This window comes from Orcinus orca, chromosome 9 (genome assembly GCF_937001465.1).
Source record: "Orcinus orca chromosome 9, mOrcOrc1.1, whole genome shotgun sequence".
NCBI lineage: Eukaryota > Metazoa > Chordata > Mammalia > Artiodactyla > Delphinidae > Orcinus > Orcinus orca.
In genome coordinates, this window is record NC_064567.1 from 79,877,473 (window position 1) to 79,896,935 (window position 19,463).

Sequence of the window (19,463 nt, forward strand, 5' to 3'; positions counted from 1 at the left end):
TTCTCCCAGGAGTCTTCATAGAACATCTGACCAACTGACATAAGAAGTAAAAGAATACTGATGTCAATCTATTTATTAAATATTAGTAAAATGTAATTTCTATTTGGTTTAAAAATACAAAAAGATCCAAATACTTTCTAAAAATATTTACATATTGCCCACCCGCCCAGGATTCTGTACCCCACGACCGAGACTTCTGTCTAAATAGCTAGCTTGGCTTTCTCAGCCCTCTGGACTATGGTTCCACTATAACTTTCAAGCAACTTAGTATTCCCCATGAGTGAGAGGTAGAAAACCAGCCGCATATGCCTTTGTACGATTCCCGAAGGTGGCTGATGCTTTCTGCCCTCTGGATCTGCAGTCAGTTCTTGTCTGTGCACTGGCACTGCATCCTATCAGAAAAACCCCACCTGGACATCTGGGCCACTCTTCTCCCTGGTGGCAGTCATTTCTACTGCTGAACACCCTACGCTGATTAGTTTTAGATTACTTTTTGTTTGAAATCAAAATAATATTCAATTTGTCTCTTACTGTGTTCTGGGCATTGTGTTGGTTATGTTATCATTTAATCCACACAACTTGTTGTTGAGGTAAATATTATATCTGTTTTAAAGAGGGGGAAACTAAATTTGTTGTGCCCAAGATCACATGGCTGGGAAGCAGCAAAGCTAAGATTATAGTCCTGTTCTGCCTATAAAGGCTGGGCTCCTAAACACTGCACAGAATGCTTCTTCCCTGTGACACCTTTAGGATGCTGCCTTTTTATTATTTTAAGTATTCATCTCCCTTAGCAGCTTCCAGTTTGTGTGATTTTTTACTTTGTTTATATACTTATATTATTTTATTTATTCATTTATTTGTCATTTGCGTCATTCATATCGTTATAGTATACTGTTTACGTTTCTTTATTGCTACATCATTTTGTCTCTCCACTCATTCCTGTCTTTCAAAGTGTGTTAGTTGAATGGAATTAAAATTTATCCTGAAATATAATAAATATTTTGAAATGTACATTCTCCTTTTTTAGTTTAATATTTTAAAATTGTACGTCACTACAGAATTCTCTTTCTACCTATACACTTAAACAGAATACTGCTTGTCTACATTTGATATATTACATTGAAACGTTATAGCTCTCTTGATAAAAAAAAAATTTGAACATCCTTTAGCATAAACTTCTATTTATTGTTAAAATGACCCAGGGTTAGTATTCAAGTTATATATAGCCATGGTATCTAAAGGCAGCATAATTGTATAGGATGGAAAATGATGAGGTTTTCTGAAGTGAAAAGGATTCCCATGTATGTGGGACTATCCAGTTTTTATCTCCAGACCCAGTGAATTTATGGATTTAATCTTGTTTACAGTGCTTGGAACACTCAGACTAGCAATCCATTTGGACCCAAACATTATATAAATGATTAAAGATTATTCATCTGTTGTTTTACTTTGGCCCAGTAATATAAATGACTTGGGAGACATTAGGCAAAAACTTAATATTGCCTCCTTTCTTTGTACAGTCTTATATTTAACCAAGAATTCAGTTCATAACCCCAATGCTAGTTTTTAAAAACCTTTCGTTTTCCTTCAACATGGAAGGCTAAAAGTTTCAAAATCTGAGAAAGGGGCAGAACTAAGCTTGGCAGTACACAAGTGTCTTGGTACTAGAGAAGGCCTCAAGATATGACACCATGGGAAGGTTTCAAGCGGGTCTCAATTCATCACTGCCTCTCTCTGACTGGTCTTCAGGTCAATAAATGGCAGTGGAGTATTGGAAAGAAAAGAATTCTGTGCTTTCTGCTTTTGGTTAGTAAGTAAAAAATATGAATCTTGGTTTCTGAAAATTTTGAAGATTTGTTTCATATACACAGACTAGAAAGGCTCAAGTACCATAATTCTGTACATAGAGAAGACTGCAATATATACAAAAAAATAAAAGTCAGTGTAATAGAGTTGAATGCTAAATGTACTTAGGAAAATACAAGGAAAATGTGTTCATCAGGGAAAATGTGTTCCTGAAAAATAACATTGCTTTTTTTTCTTTTTTAAAGTGCTTAAATTATGGATCTTCCCACTCACTGCCTCAATCTAAGACGACAAACAAAATTCTCATGCAAGGGGTCTAGGCCTGTAATTTTATTCTTATGTAATAATTTTGGAGGTCATTCTAGGTTGTATTTGGACTACATGTAAAATATTAAATAGATAATTAATTCCAACTCCTATCTATTCAAATGAAAATAATGCATAAATGAGAAAATTCAGTGATATTTAAACACATATGTATATATGTGTTATATATGTAATCTACGCATGTACTTTAGGAAGAACCATTTGAATCTATTTTATTAAATCTTAATATGTTACTAAATAGCTTAATATTTTTCTCAGAAATAAGCATACAACTACACATTTTTTTCAATTTAACATCTTTATTGGAGTATAATTGTTTTACAATGTTGTGTTAGTTTCTGCTGTATAACAAAGTGAATCAGCTCTGGGTATACACATATCCCCATATCTCTTCCCTCTTGCATCTCCCTCCCTCCCACCCTCCCTATCCCACCCCTCTAGGTGGTCACAAAGCACCGAACTGATCTGCCTGTGCTATGTGGCTGCTTCCCACTAGCTATCTGTTTCACCTTTGGTAGTGTATATATGTCCATGCCACTCTCACTTCGTCCCAGCTTACCCTTCCCCCTCCCTGTGTCCTCAAGTCTATTCTCTACCTCTATGTGTTTACTCCTGTCCTGCCCCTTTTTATTTTTTTTTATTCTTAGATTCCATGTGTATGCAACTGCACATTTTTGAGGCAACTGAGAGAAAACTGCCAATCTTTTAGTCCTGGGGAGTTAGAAATTTGAAAGAATATAAGCCTCCCTCACATGGATCCTTTGAATATAGTCATCTAGGTTACAGTACTTCAGACATCCATTTGAAGTTTGAATAGAGAAAACCAGACCCAACTTACATGCTATGTTTTACATTCTTCTCAGTGCCAGCTACTCTTTCTTATTTGATCAAATGATTCCCTCGTTAAGGAATGTTATTCAATAAAGCAAGGGTTTGTGATGTTAAATCTATGAGAGACCAGTTAACCTGCATGGGAACAAATTGCACTAGAACTTTCACCCAGATATCTCACAGATGAGAGTGGAGAGCTGCAGAAAGGGTAAATGGATGGACGCATAAGCACCTCAGTTTGCTGATCTCTGTATATGAAGAAAAGCTTTTTTTTTTAAATTTTAGCAGCAGCAGGTGAAAAGAGGAATGTGTAGGTATCTTAAAGAGGTAAAAGGGCTAGTTGGTATATGATCTGATAGTTAACAAGCTAACAGTAATGAAGTAGAAGGTCACTCACCTCTGTCAGGGGAATTTATACCCATGGTAGTTAGTATGAGAAAAATTGACATTTTGAATTTTTTCAATATCTCATGGTACAATAAGTACATGACCAGTTGTTCCTTCTAAACAGTTCAGCCAGATGCCCTTTGGTCACCTAACTTGATTTCCTTATTAACCACTCCAAACACTTTATCTTAGACCCACAAACCTGTAGGGCAACATCTTTGCAGACTTTTGCCACCTTATAATGTGGAGAGGAAGTCATTTAGATGAAAAATCATCACAGCATCATCCTAGGTAAATGATGATTGAATCCCGTGAGGAGGAGAGGAAAGAGACCAGGAAGAAAGTGGCAAGAGGGAGAAGTGGGTAGAACATAGCACTGAGAAAAGCGGGAAAGCATGAACACATCCAGAAGCGCACATAAGGGGGATTGTAGGGTAGGGATTTTGATGTTTATGCGTCTGAGTCTTCTGTCTAGTGTACCTTAATTTTCTTTGTTACATTATGTATGTCTGATCCTAATCTTATTTTTGTAAAATGTCAGTAGAACCTTCAGAGTTCATTGTATACAATTATAATTTATTCTTTATTATACTCAGTGAATTGTTATATGTAACCGCAGTTGCATTTCCTCCTTATATGTATAATTTTATTACATTGTTATGTTTTATAATATGTGCAGACTCAAAATAAAGAACACAAATGACACCATCAAAATTTGATTATGAAAGATCATTTTCTTGACCTTTTTTCCACAAGAAGTTTAGGTACCCCACCCTTGTGGTTACGGTATTTACTGTGATTTAGTGAAGGGTGGGAAGGCAGACAAGGAAAGGCATAGAAAGCATACTGGACTCAAAATATTGTGCTGGTATTGTGTGGGATGTGAGGAGGTGGAAATATCCCTCCACTGTGACCATCCAGAAATATTTTATGAGAACACTGCTTTACCTGTTTTTTTTTTTTCTTGTGTCTAGTAGCTCTTAAGAGAAACAAACCAATTAGTTGCGTGCTTGTCGACCCAACTACTATAGTCTCACAACAGCAGATAAGTAATCCTTTTCTGGAAAGACATCTGAAATGGTCTAGGAAAGTTAATTCTTAGTAAACCAGAGAGTATTCATTGCTTTTGCATGACAGTTGTAAAGAATGTATCCGACTGTCTTTCTGAATTGCCATGTTGTAAATTCAGCAAAAAGCATTTTACCATATAATGTGCATTTTACCCTATATGCTCGAGATACATCCTTAGCCATACATAATAAAGACAGATATTGAGATGGAAATGAATGTAAAATGAGTATCAACCCAACAACTTTTATATTTGAGAACGAGGGGAAGGAGGAAGAGAAAAAGAATGAAAGAAAAAGGTAGGGAAGGAACAAGGCAGGAAAGAAGGAAGAAAGAGGTGTTCGCATGGTATTTGTTTTTTGTGCAACCTGACATCTGTTCATTCGAGCTGTGGATAGGTAGGAGAAACCCATGGCCATACACCCACTGAAAATATCAAGATTGTTAGTTCAAGATACATACTTAGTAGAATCCAGGTGGCCTCATAGGCCAGGGTCAGACAGAGCATGTCCTCCTGCAACTCTTCCTCTGACCTCTTCATTCCATAGGGCTGTGGGGTTATTTTGACACTCTCTGTAAAACACGGAACTAACTGTAAAACATGGAAACTAACTGGATCACTTGGGTTTCATTTTGCCCATAGGTATTTTTAATTTGGATTTATGCAAAAAGGTCTCTGTTTCATACTTTCGCTTAAGGCCTCTCTGATTCTTAAAGCAAACTGCTGGCATGGCCTCATCACAGCCCAAAGAAAGCAGCTGTTTAAGACTGATGTGTCTCTGAAGTGTCCCAGCTCCCTGGAAAGCCCCTGTTCACATTCACAAGTTAGTTATTGTGCTGGTTGAAGGGAGCTGACTTTGAAATAGTGTGAAGGTAAAATTCCAAGTATTTTAAAATCCGAAGACATTTATAAGAAATTTATTAAATTTCTTTGAGATGGGCTGCTGAAGATAAATGTGATTTAACAACTCTAGAAAAATACTAACTGGATATTTCTCTTTTTCTAAAACCTTGAGTCAGACCAATTATGTCATAGCTTCTTCAAAGTTTACGCTTTCTAAACATTCATTTCAAGTGATACAGAATAATAATATTAACAGTCATACCAAGTAAAATATAGTGTTTTACATCTTTCAAAGTGTACTTAAAAGGCAGTGCCTTGTTCGAATCTCTCTCTCAAAAAAAAAAAAAAGTCCTTTGCGGTAGGTGAGATGAGTGTCATACTGTGGCCATGTTACCTACTTGTTTCTGTTAAGGATATTTTTCAATATCCCATGCTACTTGGAGGCAAGTACAGTGCCCATCCTCTGATTCTTTGTTTGCCTGTCCTCATAATCCAAAAGTATTAATTATGTTAATGGAAACTTACTAAAATTTTTCTTCAACCATTTGAACTCTTTCCCAAAGTAAATGTACCGAGAAAGATAATCATGTTTTTGAAGAAAAATGGTATTGAGATGTAAAAGGATACAACATTGATGAAATAAAATCAATTGTGATTGAGAATAGACATTTAATTAAACTTAAGTTAAATGAAAACTAACCTTTATATGTATCAACCACTTTTATTTTTCGTGCTCAAAGATTTTTTTTTAAAAAATACTGTTATATAGTTGAAAAAATTGCTATAATTATTCCTCAGTTTGTAATAGTTATTTGAGAGTAATGGAGAGGCCATGTTATTAGTTTAACCATGTTAAGTTTTCCTGTATCTTTTCCTTCCTGCTAGGAAAAGGAAGATGACAAATCAGACACTTCAAGTATTCAGCAGCCAAAAAGCCCACAAGGCCTGAGTGACACAGGATATTCTTCTGACGGAATATCAAGTTCGCTTGGTGAAATTCCAAGTCTTATTCCCAGTGACGAAAAGGATTTGCTCAAGGGACTCAAAAAGGACTCTTTTTCACAAGAAAGCAGCCCATCCAGCCCCTCGGATTTGGCTAAGTTAGAAAGTATGGTCCTATCCATTTTGGAAGCTCAGGCAAGTACACTTGAAGAAAAGTCAGAAAAGAAAACAGAACCCCACGAGGTTTCTTCTGAGCAGCCTAAGGACCAACAGAAAACTCAGAGTTTAGCCGAAACACTGGAATCTACAGTTTCAGAGGAGCTTAAAGAGAGTCAAAAAGAAAAAGACACTGTTAAGAAAGAGAGCCAACAAGGCATCCCTTCCAGAAAGGACCATGAAGAAAAGTCTGAATTTGTTGATGAGTTGCCTACAAGAAGACAGCCTTATGATTCAATTGAAGACAGTAGTGAAAGTGAAAACTCACCTGTTCCACAAAGAAAACGGAGAACTAGTGTTGGTTCATCGAGCAGCGATGAATATAAACATGAAGATAGTCAAGGATCAGGTGAAGAGGAAGACTTCATTCGAAAGCAAATCATAGAAATGAGTGCTGATGAAGATGCTTCAGGTTCTGAAGATGATGAGTTCATTAGGAACCAGCTCAAAGAGATTAGTAGTAGTACTGAAAGCCAGAAGAAGGAAGAAACCAAAGGGAAGGGAAAAGGAACAGCAGGGAAACACAGGCGACTGACGCGAAAAAGTAGTGCAAGCTTTGATGATGATGCAGGGAGACGCCATTCATGGCATGATGAAGACGATGAGACCTTTGATGAAAGTCCTGAACTTAAATACAGAGAAACTAAAAGTCAGGAGAGTGAAGAACTTGTAGTTGCCGGAGGAGGAGGGCTACGTCGATTCAAAACGATTGAACTCAATAGCACGATCGCAGATAAATACTCTGCAGAGTCATCACAGAAAAAAACAGCTTTGTACTTTGATGAAGAGCCAGAATTAGAAATGGAAAGCTTGACAGACTCTCCGGAAGATCGGTCAAGGGGGGAAGGATCTTCTAGTCTTCATGCTTCCAGCTTCACTCCTGGCACATCCCCTACATCAGTTTCGTCACTTGATGAGGACAGCGACAGTAGCCCAAGTCACAAAAAAGGAGAGAGCAAACAGCAACGCAAAGCTCGACACAGATCGCATGGCCCTCTTTTACCTACGATTGAAGATTCTTCAGAGGAAGAAGAATTGAGAGAGGAAGAAGAATTATTGAAGGAGCAAGAAAAGCAACGGGAATTAGAACAGCAGCAAAGAAAGACTTCTAGTAAGAAATCAAAGAAAGACAAAGATGAACTTCGAGCTCAGAGAAGGAGGGAAAGACCAAAGACACCACCCAGTAATCTCTCTCCCATCGAAGATGCGTCTCCAACAGAAGAATTACGTCAAGCTGCAGAAATGGAGGAGCTCCATCGATCTTCTTGTTCTGAATATTCACCTAGCATAGAGTCAGACCCAGAAGGCTTTGAAATAAGCCCAGAAAAGATAATCGAAGTACAAAAAGTTTATAAATTGCCCACAGCTGTGTCTTTATACTCACCGACAGATGAGCAATCTATTATGCAGAAAGAAGGTAGCCAAAAGGCATTAAAAAGCGCTGAGGAGATGTATGAAGAAATGATGCATAAAAGCCAGAAATATAAAGCTTTTCCAGCTGCAAGTGAACGAGATGAAATGTTTGAAAAAGAGCCTTTGTACGGTGGGATGTTAATAGAGGATTATATTTATGAATCTTTAGTAGAGGACACATATAATGGTTCCGTTGATGGCAGTCTGCTCACGAGGCAAGAAGAAGAAAATGGATTTTTACAGCAGAGAGGGAGAGAGCAAAAAATAAGACTTCCAGAACAGATTTATGAAGATCCCATGCAGAAAATTACAGACCTTCAGAAAGAGTTTTATGAGCTAGAAAGCTTACATGCTGTTTTGCCTCAAGAAGACATTGTTTCAAGCTCTTTTATCATCCCAGAAAGCCATGAGATTGTGGATCTGGGTAGTATGGTAACTTCTACCAGTGAAGAAAAGCAGTTATTAGATGCTGATGCTGCCTACGAAGAACTCATAAAAAGGCAACAGATGCAATTAACACCTGGATCCAGCCCAACCAAGCCCCCCATCAGGGATGATATGACAGAATCTACTGTGGACTTTGACAGGGTGCCTGATGCATCTTTGACATCAAGTGTTCTCTCAGGCGTATCTCTTACAGATTCGACCAGCAGTGCCACACTCTCCATCCCAGATGTTAAAATAACCCAACATTTTTCAACAGAAGAAATTGAGGATGAATATGTGACTGATTATACAAGAGAAATTCAAGAGATAATTGCTCATGAGTCACTGATTTTGACCTACTCTGAGCCTTCAGAAAGTGCTACGTCTGCCCCACCCTCTGACACACCCTCTCTCACATCATCTGTTTCTTCAGTTTGTACCACAGATAGCTCCTCGCCCATTAGTACCCTGGATAGCATAACCACAGCTTATACTGAGCCCGTGGACATTGTAACTAAATTTAAAGATTCTGAGGAAATTTCTTCATCAACATATTTCCCAGGCAGCATTATAGACTATCCAGAAGACATATCTTTAGATCGGCCGAGCATACCAGATGGTAGAACTAGTGCTGGTCACATTGTGATTTCCTTATCTGATAGGGAACCTTCTCTCATAGAATCTGTAGGAACTAAACTTGAGGGGCTAATTGCTGACACTATTTCCACTGACTTATCTGTATCTGAAAAAGACCCAGTGAAGAAAGCCAAGAAGGAAACAGGGGATGGAATTATTCTGGAAGTTTTGGAAGCTTACAGAGATACAAGGAAGGAGTCGGAGGCCAAACTAACAAAAATTAGCCTCTCTGAAACTGTGTTTGATCAGACACCTTCTTCTCTAACAGCCCTTCCAATGAAGGAGCAGGTTTCAACTACATGCTTTTTATCTGAAGACGTTTTTGGTCCAGCAAAGCCTGCATCTCAGGTGCCATCTGGCACTCCTATTTCCTGTCTTCCAACTAAAGCTCGTCCATTCCTTCGAAGTTCTTCTTTGGATGCCTCAGCCCAACCTCCTCCCCCACCCCCTCCTCCCCCACCCCCTCCTCCCCCTCCACCCCCTCCTCCACCCCCACCTCTTCCTCCACCAACCTCACCTAAACCAACTATTCATCCTAAAAAAAAGGTAACGGTTCCAGCTCCAGTTACTGCAACTACTGCAGCTACACCTCTAGTAGATTCTGTTGCTACAGTAGAGACCACAGCTGCTCCAGGAAGTAATGGGTTACCTATAACAAAAATATGTACCACTGTACCTCCTCCTGTCCCCCCTAAGCCATCTTCAGTTCCATCTGGACTTGTATTTACACATAGACCTGAGCCAAGCAAACCTCCAGTTGCCCCTAAACCAGCAGTTCCTGAACCTCCAGTCACTACCGCAAAACCAACAGATACGCAGCCCAAACCAACAGGTCTACCTATAACTTCAAATATGACATTAAATTTAGTGACTTCAGCAGATTATAAATTGCCTTCCCCTACCTCTCCACTTTCCCCTCACTCTAACAAGTCCTCGCCAAGATTTTCCAAGTCCCTCATGGAAACTTACGTGGTTATCACATTGCCGTCTGAACCTGGGACTCCAACAGATTCTTCAGGGAGTCAAGTTATTACCAGCTGGCCCTTGGGATCACCCACCAAAGATCTGATTTCCATTGAGCCAGTATTTTCTGTAGTTCCTCCTATGAAAGCTACAGAAATTTCAAGTTCTTCACAACAGAGCCTGTACATCTCAGGAGCTTTGGAGACATTTTCTGCTATCCCCGTCACAACACTATCTTCATTTCAAGAACCCCCAACTTCAGTTACACAGTTTCTCCCAGCTGAAGTTTCCAAGGCTGAGTTTTCAACAGCCAAAAGTACAATCGCTAGTACTGGTCTCAGCAGCGTCTCTATATCCATTCCTCCAGAGCCTCTTGCTCTAGATCACCTCCATTTAGAGAAGCAACAGTATAAAGAAAATGTCAAGTTGCAACTTGTTGGTGATGCTATTGATCTGCGTACAGTACCCAAAGTAGAAGTTAAAGTAACTGAAAAATGTATGGATCTTTCTGCTTCCATGATGGATGTGAAGAGGCAGACCACAATAAGTGAAATGTATGGGAGACAAATTAGTGCTGTCCAGCCCTCTATTATAAATCTCAGTGCAGCTTCATCAGGAGTGACTCCAACATCCCTGGTCACTGAGACAGTGACTGTTGTCACGTGCACAGCTACTGCAAGTTACACCACAGGCACAGAAAGCCTAGTGAGTCTAGAACATGCAACAGCAATGCCACTCCAGCTCACTACATCAAAGCATGTAGAGCCCCCATGCAGGGTACCAAGTGGCCAGGCCTTTCCTACAGTTAGGGAGGAAGCACCAATAAACTTATCTTTAAGCACTTCTGTACACCCAGTGACATCAGCTCTTACGAAACCCATTACTGCACTTCCTGGTGGTGTCACAAATGGATGGACTGATAGCACCACATCACAGGGCATCACTGATGGGGAAGTAGTGGATCTCAGTACCTCCAAGTCTCATAGAACTGTTGTAACAATGGATGAAGCTACTTCAAATGTGGTGACCAAAATAATAGAAGATGATGAAAAGCCTGTTGATCTGACCGCAGGAAGAAGAGCTGTGTGCTGTGATATGGTTTATAAGTTACCTTTTGGAAGGAGCTGCACGGCACAGCAGCCTGCAACAACTCTTCCTGAGGATCGTTTTGGTTATAGGGATGATCACTATCAATATGATCGAGCAGGGCCATATGGTTATAGAGGGATTGGGGGAATGAAACCTTCCATGTCTGACACTAATTTAGCAGAAGCTGGACATTTTTTCTATAAAAGTAAGAATGCTTTTGATTATTCTGGAGGAACTGATGCAGCAGTAGATCTAACTTCAGGGAGAATTACTACAGGTCAGTATGATGTAGCAACAGACCTTTCCGTGAAATACCATTATGGTGTTCCTCATCTCATTTCAGGATGACAGTGTGGTCCCTTTCCCAGTTTTGTTACTTTTCATCTTTCTTTGGATGTTTTGGCACCATATTTTGGAGTACATGTGCGCTTTTGTTTCTTCATTTTTTTTTTAATCTGTTCCACACAAAGTCGCCTGCATGTGCCTGCATGTTCAACATTGCTTTTATTCCGCACCTAGGTAGGTTAGCCTGTGGATTTGCATGCAGTCCCGTTCATTATGTTCTTCAAGACTGAGTGGGCTTTCCAACCCCAAAAGCATCATTCGTTCTGGGAACTGCACTATAACTCTACCCTGTGTTTCAGGTGAGGTAATGGATTATTCAAGCAAGACTACAGGTCCATATCCAGAAACACGACAAGTCATTTCAGGAGTTGGGATTAGTACCCCACAGTATTCCACAGCAAGAATGACTCCACCTCCAGGACCTCAGTATGGTGTGGGGAGTGTTTTGAGGTCATCTAATGGTGTTGTCTATTCTTCAGTAGCAACTCCAATTCCTTCCACATTTGCTATCACCACACAACCTGGCTCCATTTTCAGCAAAACCATGAGGGATTTGTCTGGTGTGCACTCAACTGACGCTGTGACTTCATTATCCGCCCTGCACCAGAGCCAGCCAATGCCTAGATCATATTTCTTGACAACAGGGGCATCTGAAACAGACATTGCAGTGACTGGTGTTGATATCAATGCCAGTTTGCAAACTATCACTATGGAAACTCTGACAGCTGAGACGATGGACTCGGTTCCCACTTTAACCACAGCGTCTGAAGTCTTTTCTGAAGTGGTGGGAGAGGAAAGTGCGCTTCTAATCGTCCCCGAAGAAGGTAAGCAACAACAGCAACTGGACTTGGAGCGCGAGCTCTTGGAACTGGAGAAAATTAAGCAGCAGCGTTTTGCTGAGGAATTAGAGTGGGAACGGCAGGAAATTCAAAGGTTCCGAGAACAGGAAAAGCTCATGGTTCAAAAAAAGCTGGAGGAGCTGCAGTCAATGAAGCAGCACCTCCTGTATCAGCAAGAAGAGGAGCGGCAAGCCCAGTTCATCATGAGACAGGAGACGTTAGCGCAGCAACAGTTGCAGCTGGAGCAGATCCAGCAGCTGCAGCAACAGCTTCACCAGCAGCTCGAGGAGCAAAAGATCCGCCAGATCTACCAGTATAACTATGACCCTTCTGGAACTGCTTCTCCACAAACCACTACAGAGCAGGCCATTCTGGAAGGTCAGTATGCTGCCCCAGAAGGTGGTCAGTTTTGGGCGACCGAAGATGCAACCACCACAGCCTCTGCCGTGGTGGCGATTGAAATACCACAAAGCCAAGGATGGTACACAGTGCAGTCGGACGGGGTTACTCAGTACATTGCCCCACCTGGCATCCTGAGTACTGTTTCAGAAATACCTCTGACAGACGTGGTTGTAAAAGAGGAGAAGCAGCCCAAAAAGAGAAGTTCTGGAGCTAAAGTCCGTGGCCACTATGATGAGATGGGGGAAAATCTGGCAGATGATCCCCGCTGCTTTAAAAAGATAGTGGACAGCGGGGTACAAACTGACGATGAAGAGTCAGCGGATCGGAGTTACGTGAGTAGGAGAAGGAGAACTAAAAAGAGTGTCGATACAAGCGTCCAAACGGATGATGAAGATCAGGATGAATGGGATATGCCTACTAGATCAAGGAGAAAAGCTCGCGTAGGGAAATACGGTGACAGCACTACAGAGGCAGACAAGGCCAAACTCCTTTCCAAAGTCTCCAGTATAGCAGTTCAAACAGTAGCAGAGATATCTGTGCAAACTGAACCAGTCGGAACCATAAGAACGCCTTCGATACGGGCACGCGTGGATGCCAAGGTAGAAATAATTAAACACATTTCAGCACCAGAAAAGACTTACAAAGGGGGCAGTTTAGGATGTCAAACAGAAGCAGATTCAGACACACAGAGTCCTCAATATCTGGGTACCACATCTCCACCCAAAGACAAGAAACGCCCAACACCTTTAGAGATCGGTTATTCATCTCACCTTCGGGCAGATTCCACATTACAGCTGGCTCCTTCCCCACCCAAATCTCCAAAAGTCCTTTATTCACCCATCTCACCACTTTCACCAGGCAAAGCCTTAGAATCAGCCTTTGTACCTTATGAGAAACCCCTCCCTGATGATATAAGTCCACAGAAAGTACTGCACCCCGATATGGCTAAAGTTCCCCCAGCAAGTCCTAAGACAGCCAAGATGATGCAACGCTCCATGTCTGACCCCAAGCCTCTGAGTCCAACAGCAGACGAAAGTTCCAGGGCTCCTTTTCAGTATACCGAGGGCTACACGGTAAGAGTGCTTCTTTTCAGTTAGAAGACAATGGCTGAGTTGATATTAACTGTGTGTTTGCAGACTTTAGGAGGCAGTAAAGGCTCCTGGTGCCTAATTCTAAATTTCAGTGAGGACTATTTCATGAGAAATTTGGGGGAAAAGGTAGAAAAGTATACATCCATGTAGAAATACCAAAAAAAAGACCATATTATGTGAGACAAAAATGAGAGAGAAGGTTATTATGATGTAATGAGATTGAAATTTTGTTCTAATCTTGAAATCTCCCAGGTGTCAATTGTAGACTGATTTTGGTGAGTACAGTTAATATTCGTATTCAAGTATGATGGAATAAGCATTGAAGATAAATAGATAAGGCAAAGGATGACCAAACATTTAAACCCATGGATACTGGGATTCTTTAGTGGGAAGATCTGTGGACATCATTTAATCAGTCTGTTCTTCCTTCCTCCGGAATGTTAACCTTTGTTGCTCCAGAGAGAGCATTTCTAGAGCAGAAAGTGTAAAATAATGTTCATAGTTCATCCATGCTTATTTTGTTTCTGGAAACTTTCTTAATCTACCTCAGATAAGCCTTAGTCCTAGTTCTTACAGAGGAAAAATTAATTTTTAATGTTCCTTTGAATAATAGAGTTTAATTATTTAAAAATATGCTTCAAAGGGAAAAGAACATATATAGGTATGTGGACACATTCGTGAAGATCTCTATAGCTGAAAATAAGAAATGTTAGTAATCAGTTATAAAAGAAGGTGTATCCTACTTAAAGAAAACCTAATATATAATTCTTCAGAAGGTTATTGATAAATCTGATAGTTCTATTTAAAACTAGATTTATGTTCAAATTAAGAGTTCGCCTCATGCACTGGTTTCTGAAGTCTAGATCTTCAAACCCCGAAGCATCTAAATAGGTTTTTCTGAGATATCACTCTGTTGCCAGCAACCCATATACATTAAACATTGGCTGTGGGCTGAAAAGTATGTCACTATATGTAAGTCAATTTTTAGGTATATAGGCATATTGATAGACATATTAATAAATTAAAAATTCTTACAAGTTTTCTAGTTTCGTAGGAGCATTTTGTTATTATGGACTTTCTCAAACAGTGTGTAATTGTCTTTATGTGGGGGACAGGTCATAACTGTTTTAAGTCAGGGAACCACTGGTGCACTGAGATTTCATTCAGTTTACAGAGATTTGTTTTAATGTATAACTATTTCTAGAATTAAATATATTGCAAAAAATATTTTTAACTCGGCTATAATGTATAGGTATTTATTTTTACAGCTGTGCCCTATGAACTCATCCAAAGAGTTACTTGGAAATCTTTGCAAATACATTTTTAAACAGTATTTTAAAGTTATATTCAAGGCTTCTGTCATTAGAAAGAACAGGCTTTTCCACTTGGTGTATTCATCATTTACTTAACGTATGGCCCTATAGCCTTAATTCAAATGAGCTCTGGGATAGAAGAGATTCAGGTGTCAATATTTTTTCCTCGCAGTATTCACTTTGGATTTAGAAGTACAAAATGAAAGATAACAGTGGGTCATATAAGTTGTATTATTGATTGTACCAGCGATACTGATTAACTGTCTAATCGTAAAAGAAGTTGAACAGAATTACCAAATACTCTGAGCCTGAAAAATCCTAAGAGTATTGAGCCTTGGAGCACAATCCAGTAGTTCCTTTTTTCTAATTGGTCACACTCAATGCATACTTTAATATGGAATAATTGTATACAGACTCAAAAATACTGTTTTATTGCACACACAAGGTAGACCATTTTATATACAGGCAATGGTTTTAGCACTTTAGATACTCTGATTCTAAGATGTGAATTTTTAAATTTATTTCTTGGCAAATTTCTAAACACTCTTTGAGTGTTTTAAACTAAAACGAGCTTCTCAATTATAAGCATGAATTACTAAATGTCAGTTGTACTGAAAAGAATAACCTAAGTGATATTCATAGTGTTGTGAGTTTAAGTTTAGCTCAATAATTTCTATATCATTAATTTTCTCACACCAATAAAATTGAAAAAAAAATTACACCATACAGTTCGACATAGTAACACTTGTAATTCAGCATGAAAGCTCAGTTTTATATTATATGAGATTCTATAGTAACTTCTCCTCTTCCTGGGAGTTCCAGGAAATGTTTCAAAGAGGAGGTTCTGAAACAGGAAGGTGAGATCTCTGTTGGACCATGAAGAGAAAAATGGAGGTTATTCTAAATAGAGGAAACAGATGTGCAAAGGTTCAGACTGGTGAACAGACATAAAGCAAAGAGGGGGAGGAAGGGGTTTACTATAAGTGAAACTGGAAAGATAAGGAAGGACTAGGTCCCAGGGGATCTGATTTGCTGAGTTCAAGTTTGGATTACTTCCCTTGGCTGTGGGGAGCTTAGACCAAGCCACCGTCATTTTTTGTTTACCCTGTGCCCTAGCCCATGGACCTCACCACCCTTGCCTTCCTTACAGTTTATTCTCCGAACTGCACCTAGGGTGATTTTCTAAGTGTACGTCAGATTTTGTCACACACTCTCCAGTAGATTCTCAACAGATTCATCAGGATACATTAGAAATTTCTTAACAAGGACCCATGTGATCCCAACTCACAACCTCATTGGTCACTCCTACATTTACCCCCCTTCTCGCTCTGCTCCAACCACTGACCTTGCCTTTCTTTGGATGTGCCAACCTCATCCCCACCCAGGACCCCTGTTGGGATCTCTCTCTCCCCAGATCTTTGCCTGGCTCGCTCCTGTGTACAGGTTTCTGCTTAAATCTCACTTCCACAAAGAAGCTGTCCTTACCTCACTCTCTAAATGTCTATCAGCATGAATCCCTGCACCCTCTAAATTTGTGTGTATTACTTATTAATATATATTTAATCAAATATCATCTTCCTTCTCCAGTAGATGATAACCTGTACAAGATCAGGAATCTTACTTTGTTTGCCTCTGTAGTCCCAAGAGCCTAGAAGAGCACCTGGCACAAAGCAGACCTTCAATATTTATTGAATAAATGTATTAAAGGAAGGATTATAAGCATAGAAGCAATGGGTTAAGACATACATTAAAAGGCCCTGGCTGCTGACCTTTTCATTGCCACAATCTAGACCCATCCTAGCAAGTCCTGTTGATAATCTAAACCGATACCTCCTTTGCTTAAAGTGTCAGTTCCACTTTGTTTACTTTTATGTATTGGGTTGACCAAAAAGTTGGTCTGGGTTTTTCTGTAAGATGTTACGGAATAGATATTTGAAACAACCGAGCACAAGTTAAATAGCATTTAGCTATTAGTCCAGCCACCTTACAGATAAGGAGCAAAGCCCAGAGTAGGCTAGTGCCTTTATCATGGTTCTTTAATAAACCAGTGACCTGGCCAGGGTTAAAATGTTAAACTTGGCGCCTGACAGTTATTCTTTGTTAGTCTCTTCTGAGGCTTATGGGACATTTTCTGATTCTTCTCGCTAATTCAGTACCATGCTTGTTGTCTATTTTTTTTTTTTTTTTTTTTTTTTTTTTGCGGTACGTGGGCCTCTCACTGTTGTGGCCTGTCCCGTTGCGGAGCACAGGTTCCAGACGCGCAGGCTCAGCGGCCATGGCTCACGGGCCCAGCCGCTCCACGGCATGTGGGATCTTCCCGGACCGGGGCACGAACCCGCGTCCCCTGCATCGGCAGGCGGACTCTCAACCACTGCGCCACCAGGGAAGCCCAGACTGTTTTTATGGTTTGTTGCTTTGTCTGCATTTGGTCCTCTTTCCATACTCAGTTATTTTTTTCTTAGTAACTATTTCCCAAGCTTTTTGGAGAGCTTTCATTAGTACAAAGTTCTTCCATATGGGTAAAATCTCTCTTCCTGGAGTTTCCAAACATTTGTCTTAATTCTGCAATTTTAAACATTAGAGATTTAAATTTATTCCATTCCTACTCTATAGGAATCCAACTATCTGAGATCCTTTAACTCTGATTGAGTTTTTCCCATCATGGAACTGTGGTTACACCTTTGACACACAAATTTCAAGGCAGGAGTCTATATCATCTGGTTAGTCTTTCACTGACACTTTGAGTTCATGCTTAGCCCTAAGATATCGCATAGATTTAATTGGTTAAATTAGCACTGATTAACATAAAATCATAAAATAATACAGAGTGGGCATAACTGGTGCAGGGAGTTATCAGAGATCATTTTATTGAGTTATGTAATATTCCCCTGTGTCTGTAAGAGGTGAGCTATATCTCTTTTCTAGACCTTATCACTCTGGTATCAAAGTCACAGCCCCAAAGCCAAATTCTATTTTTGACAACTTTATATAACCAAACACTTTTATCTTGCGGTCTGCTTCCTTTTACAAATAGAAAATTTTAACTCTGAGTAAAGATGGAAAAAAAATTACCACGTTTTTACTTGAGTTCTTCTGATTGCTCCCCAGGAAAATTCCCAAGAGATACAACTAAAGTAAATTTAGAATGTATTCCTTCCCATGGGACTGAGCTTGCTACTTAGATACCACTTGAAAATAATGTATTTTCATCATGATTTAGTAAAAACACAGAAAGGAATAAGTTTTGTAATGAAGAAATGGTATGCACACAGATTTTTTTCTAACTTTCATCAGTGGACTTCTTCAATTAAGATGTTTTATGGAAGTCACATAATGAAAAATGAGTGGACACTAGTGGAGAGTGATCAAATCATCTGTAATGATTGAATGAAAGTAACACTACCTTCCCATCACTAAGTCTGGCAATTGTAGATATCCTGTTAATTCCCTTTCCTCACGGTGGGGGGTGGGGGGTACATTTGGCAGTTTCTGTATTTCCTCAGCAGAAATTTTCTGACTGTCATTAAAGAGCTTTACCTTATGGGTTAGTAGAAAAAAATTTCAAATCTCCTAGTAACTGTGTACCTTTCATGGTCTATGAAGTATATAATGGTGCTTCTCTAGAAATTTTAGATTCCTTTTCTTTATAACCATTTTAAAGTTATTCTTTTAGGTAATAAGGCCTTTACTGACTGACCAAATGAAAACCACCCACCTTTCTAACACTCTATCCTTATGCCTTTCTTGATTTTTCTCCATATCACATATTATTATCAAAAGTACTATGTCTGTTCCTTTATAATTTCATGTATTGTCTTTCTTCCCCAACCAGAATTTACGGGTGAGCATTTTTGTTAATTATATTCACTGCTATATCCCCAGTGCCCAGAACAATGCCTGGTTCACAGTAGGTTCTCTATAGCAGTAAATTAATTTGATGAATTAGTGAACAGACCGCTTTATCCGCCAAACTGCTTTTAATTTGGGGGTAATTCACCAATTCCTTGCTCCCACCTAAAACAAAAAATAGAAACAGGGCTTCCCTGGTGGCGCAGTGGTTGAAAGTCTGCCTGCCGATGCAGGGGACACGGGTTCGTGCCCCGGTCCGGGAGGATCCCACATGCCGCGGAGCGGCTGGGCCCGTGAGCCATGGCCGCTGAGCCTGCGGGTCCGGAGCCTGTGCTCTGCAACGGGAGGGGCCACAACAGTGAGAGGCCCGCGTACCACAAAAAAAAAAAAAAAAAAAAATAGAAACAAAGCAAAACAAATAAAATCTTATTCATTATCCGTACGACACTTCTTGTGTAGTTCAGGGTTACAGTTTTTCCTTCTGCTTTCCCCTGTGTTTTTCTTCTTTTGCTGAACGGATGACAATGCGCTTTCTCAAATTTATTTCAGTCCAGTATTTTTGTGTGTGTCTGTGGATTACCTCGAGCATCACACCTATGAAACTTTCATAAACCAGAGCACCAAAACGTGTTCCTCATGCTCTTTTTCTTTCTTTCACACAATGAAACTGTTTACA

The 19,463-nt window shown here is 39.7% G+C and overlaps 1 protein-coding gene across 1 annotated transcript in view; it reads left to right on the top strand.

Annotated features, from left to right (window-relative positions):
* The window catches only part of LOC101277958 (protein piccolo), a 232,628-nt gene that overhangs the window by 56,284 nt on the left and 156,881 nt on the right, over positions 1 to 19,463 (top strand). Inside the window, exons 4-5 of the mRNA XM_049714695.1 lie at positions 6,149 to 11,225; positions 11,593 to 13,607. Of these exons, the coding sequence (XP_049570652.1) occupies positions 6,149 to 11,225; positions 11,593 to 13,607 (7,092 nt within the window). The remainder of the gene's footprint in view (positions 1 to 6,148; positions 11,226 to 11,592; positions 13,608 to 19,463) is intronic.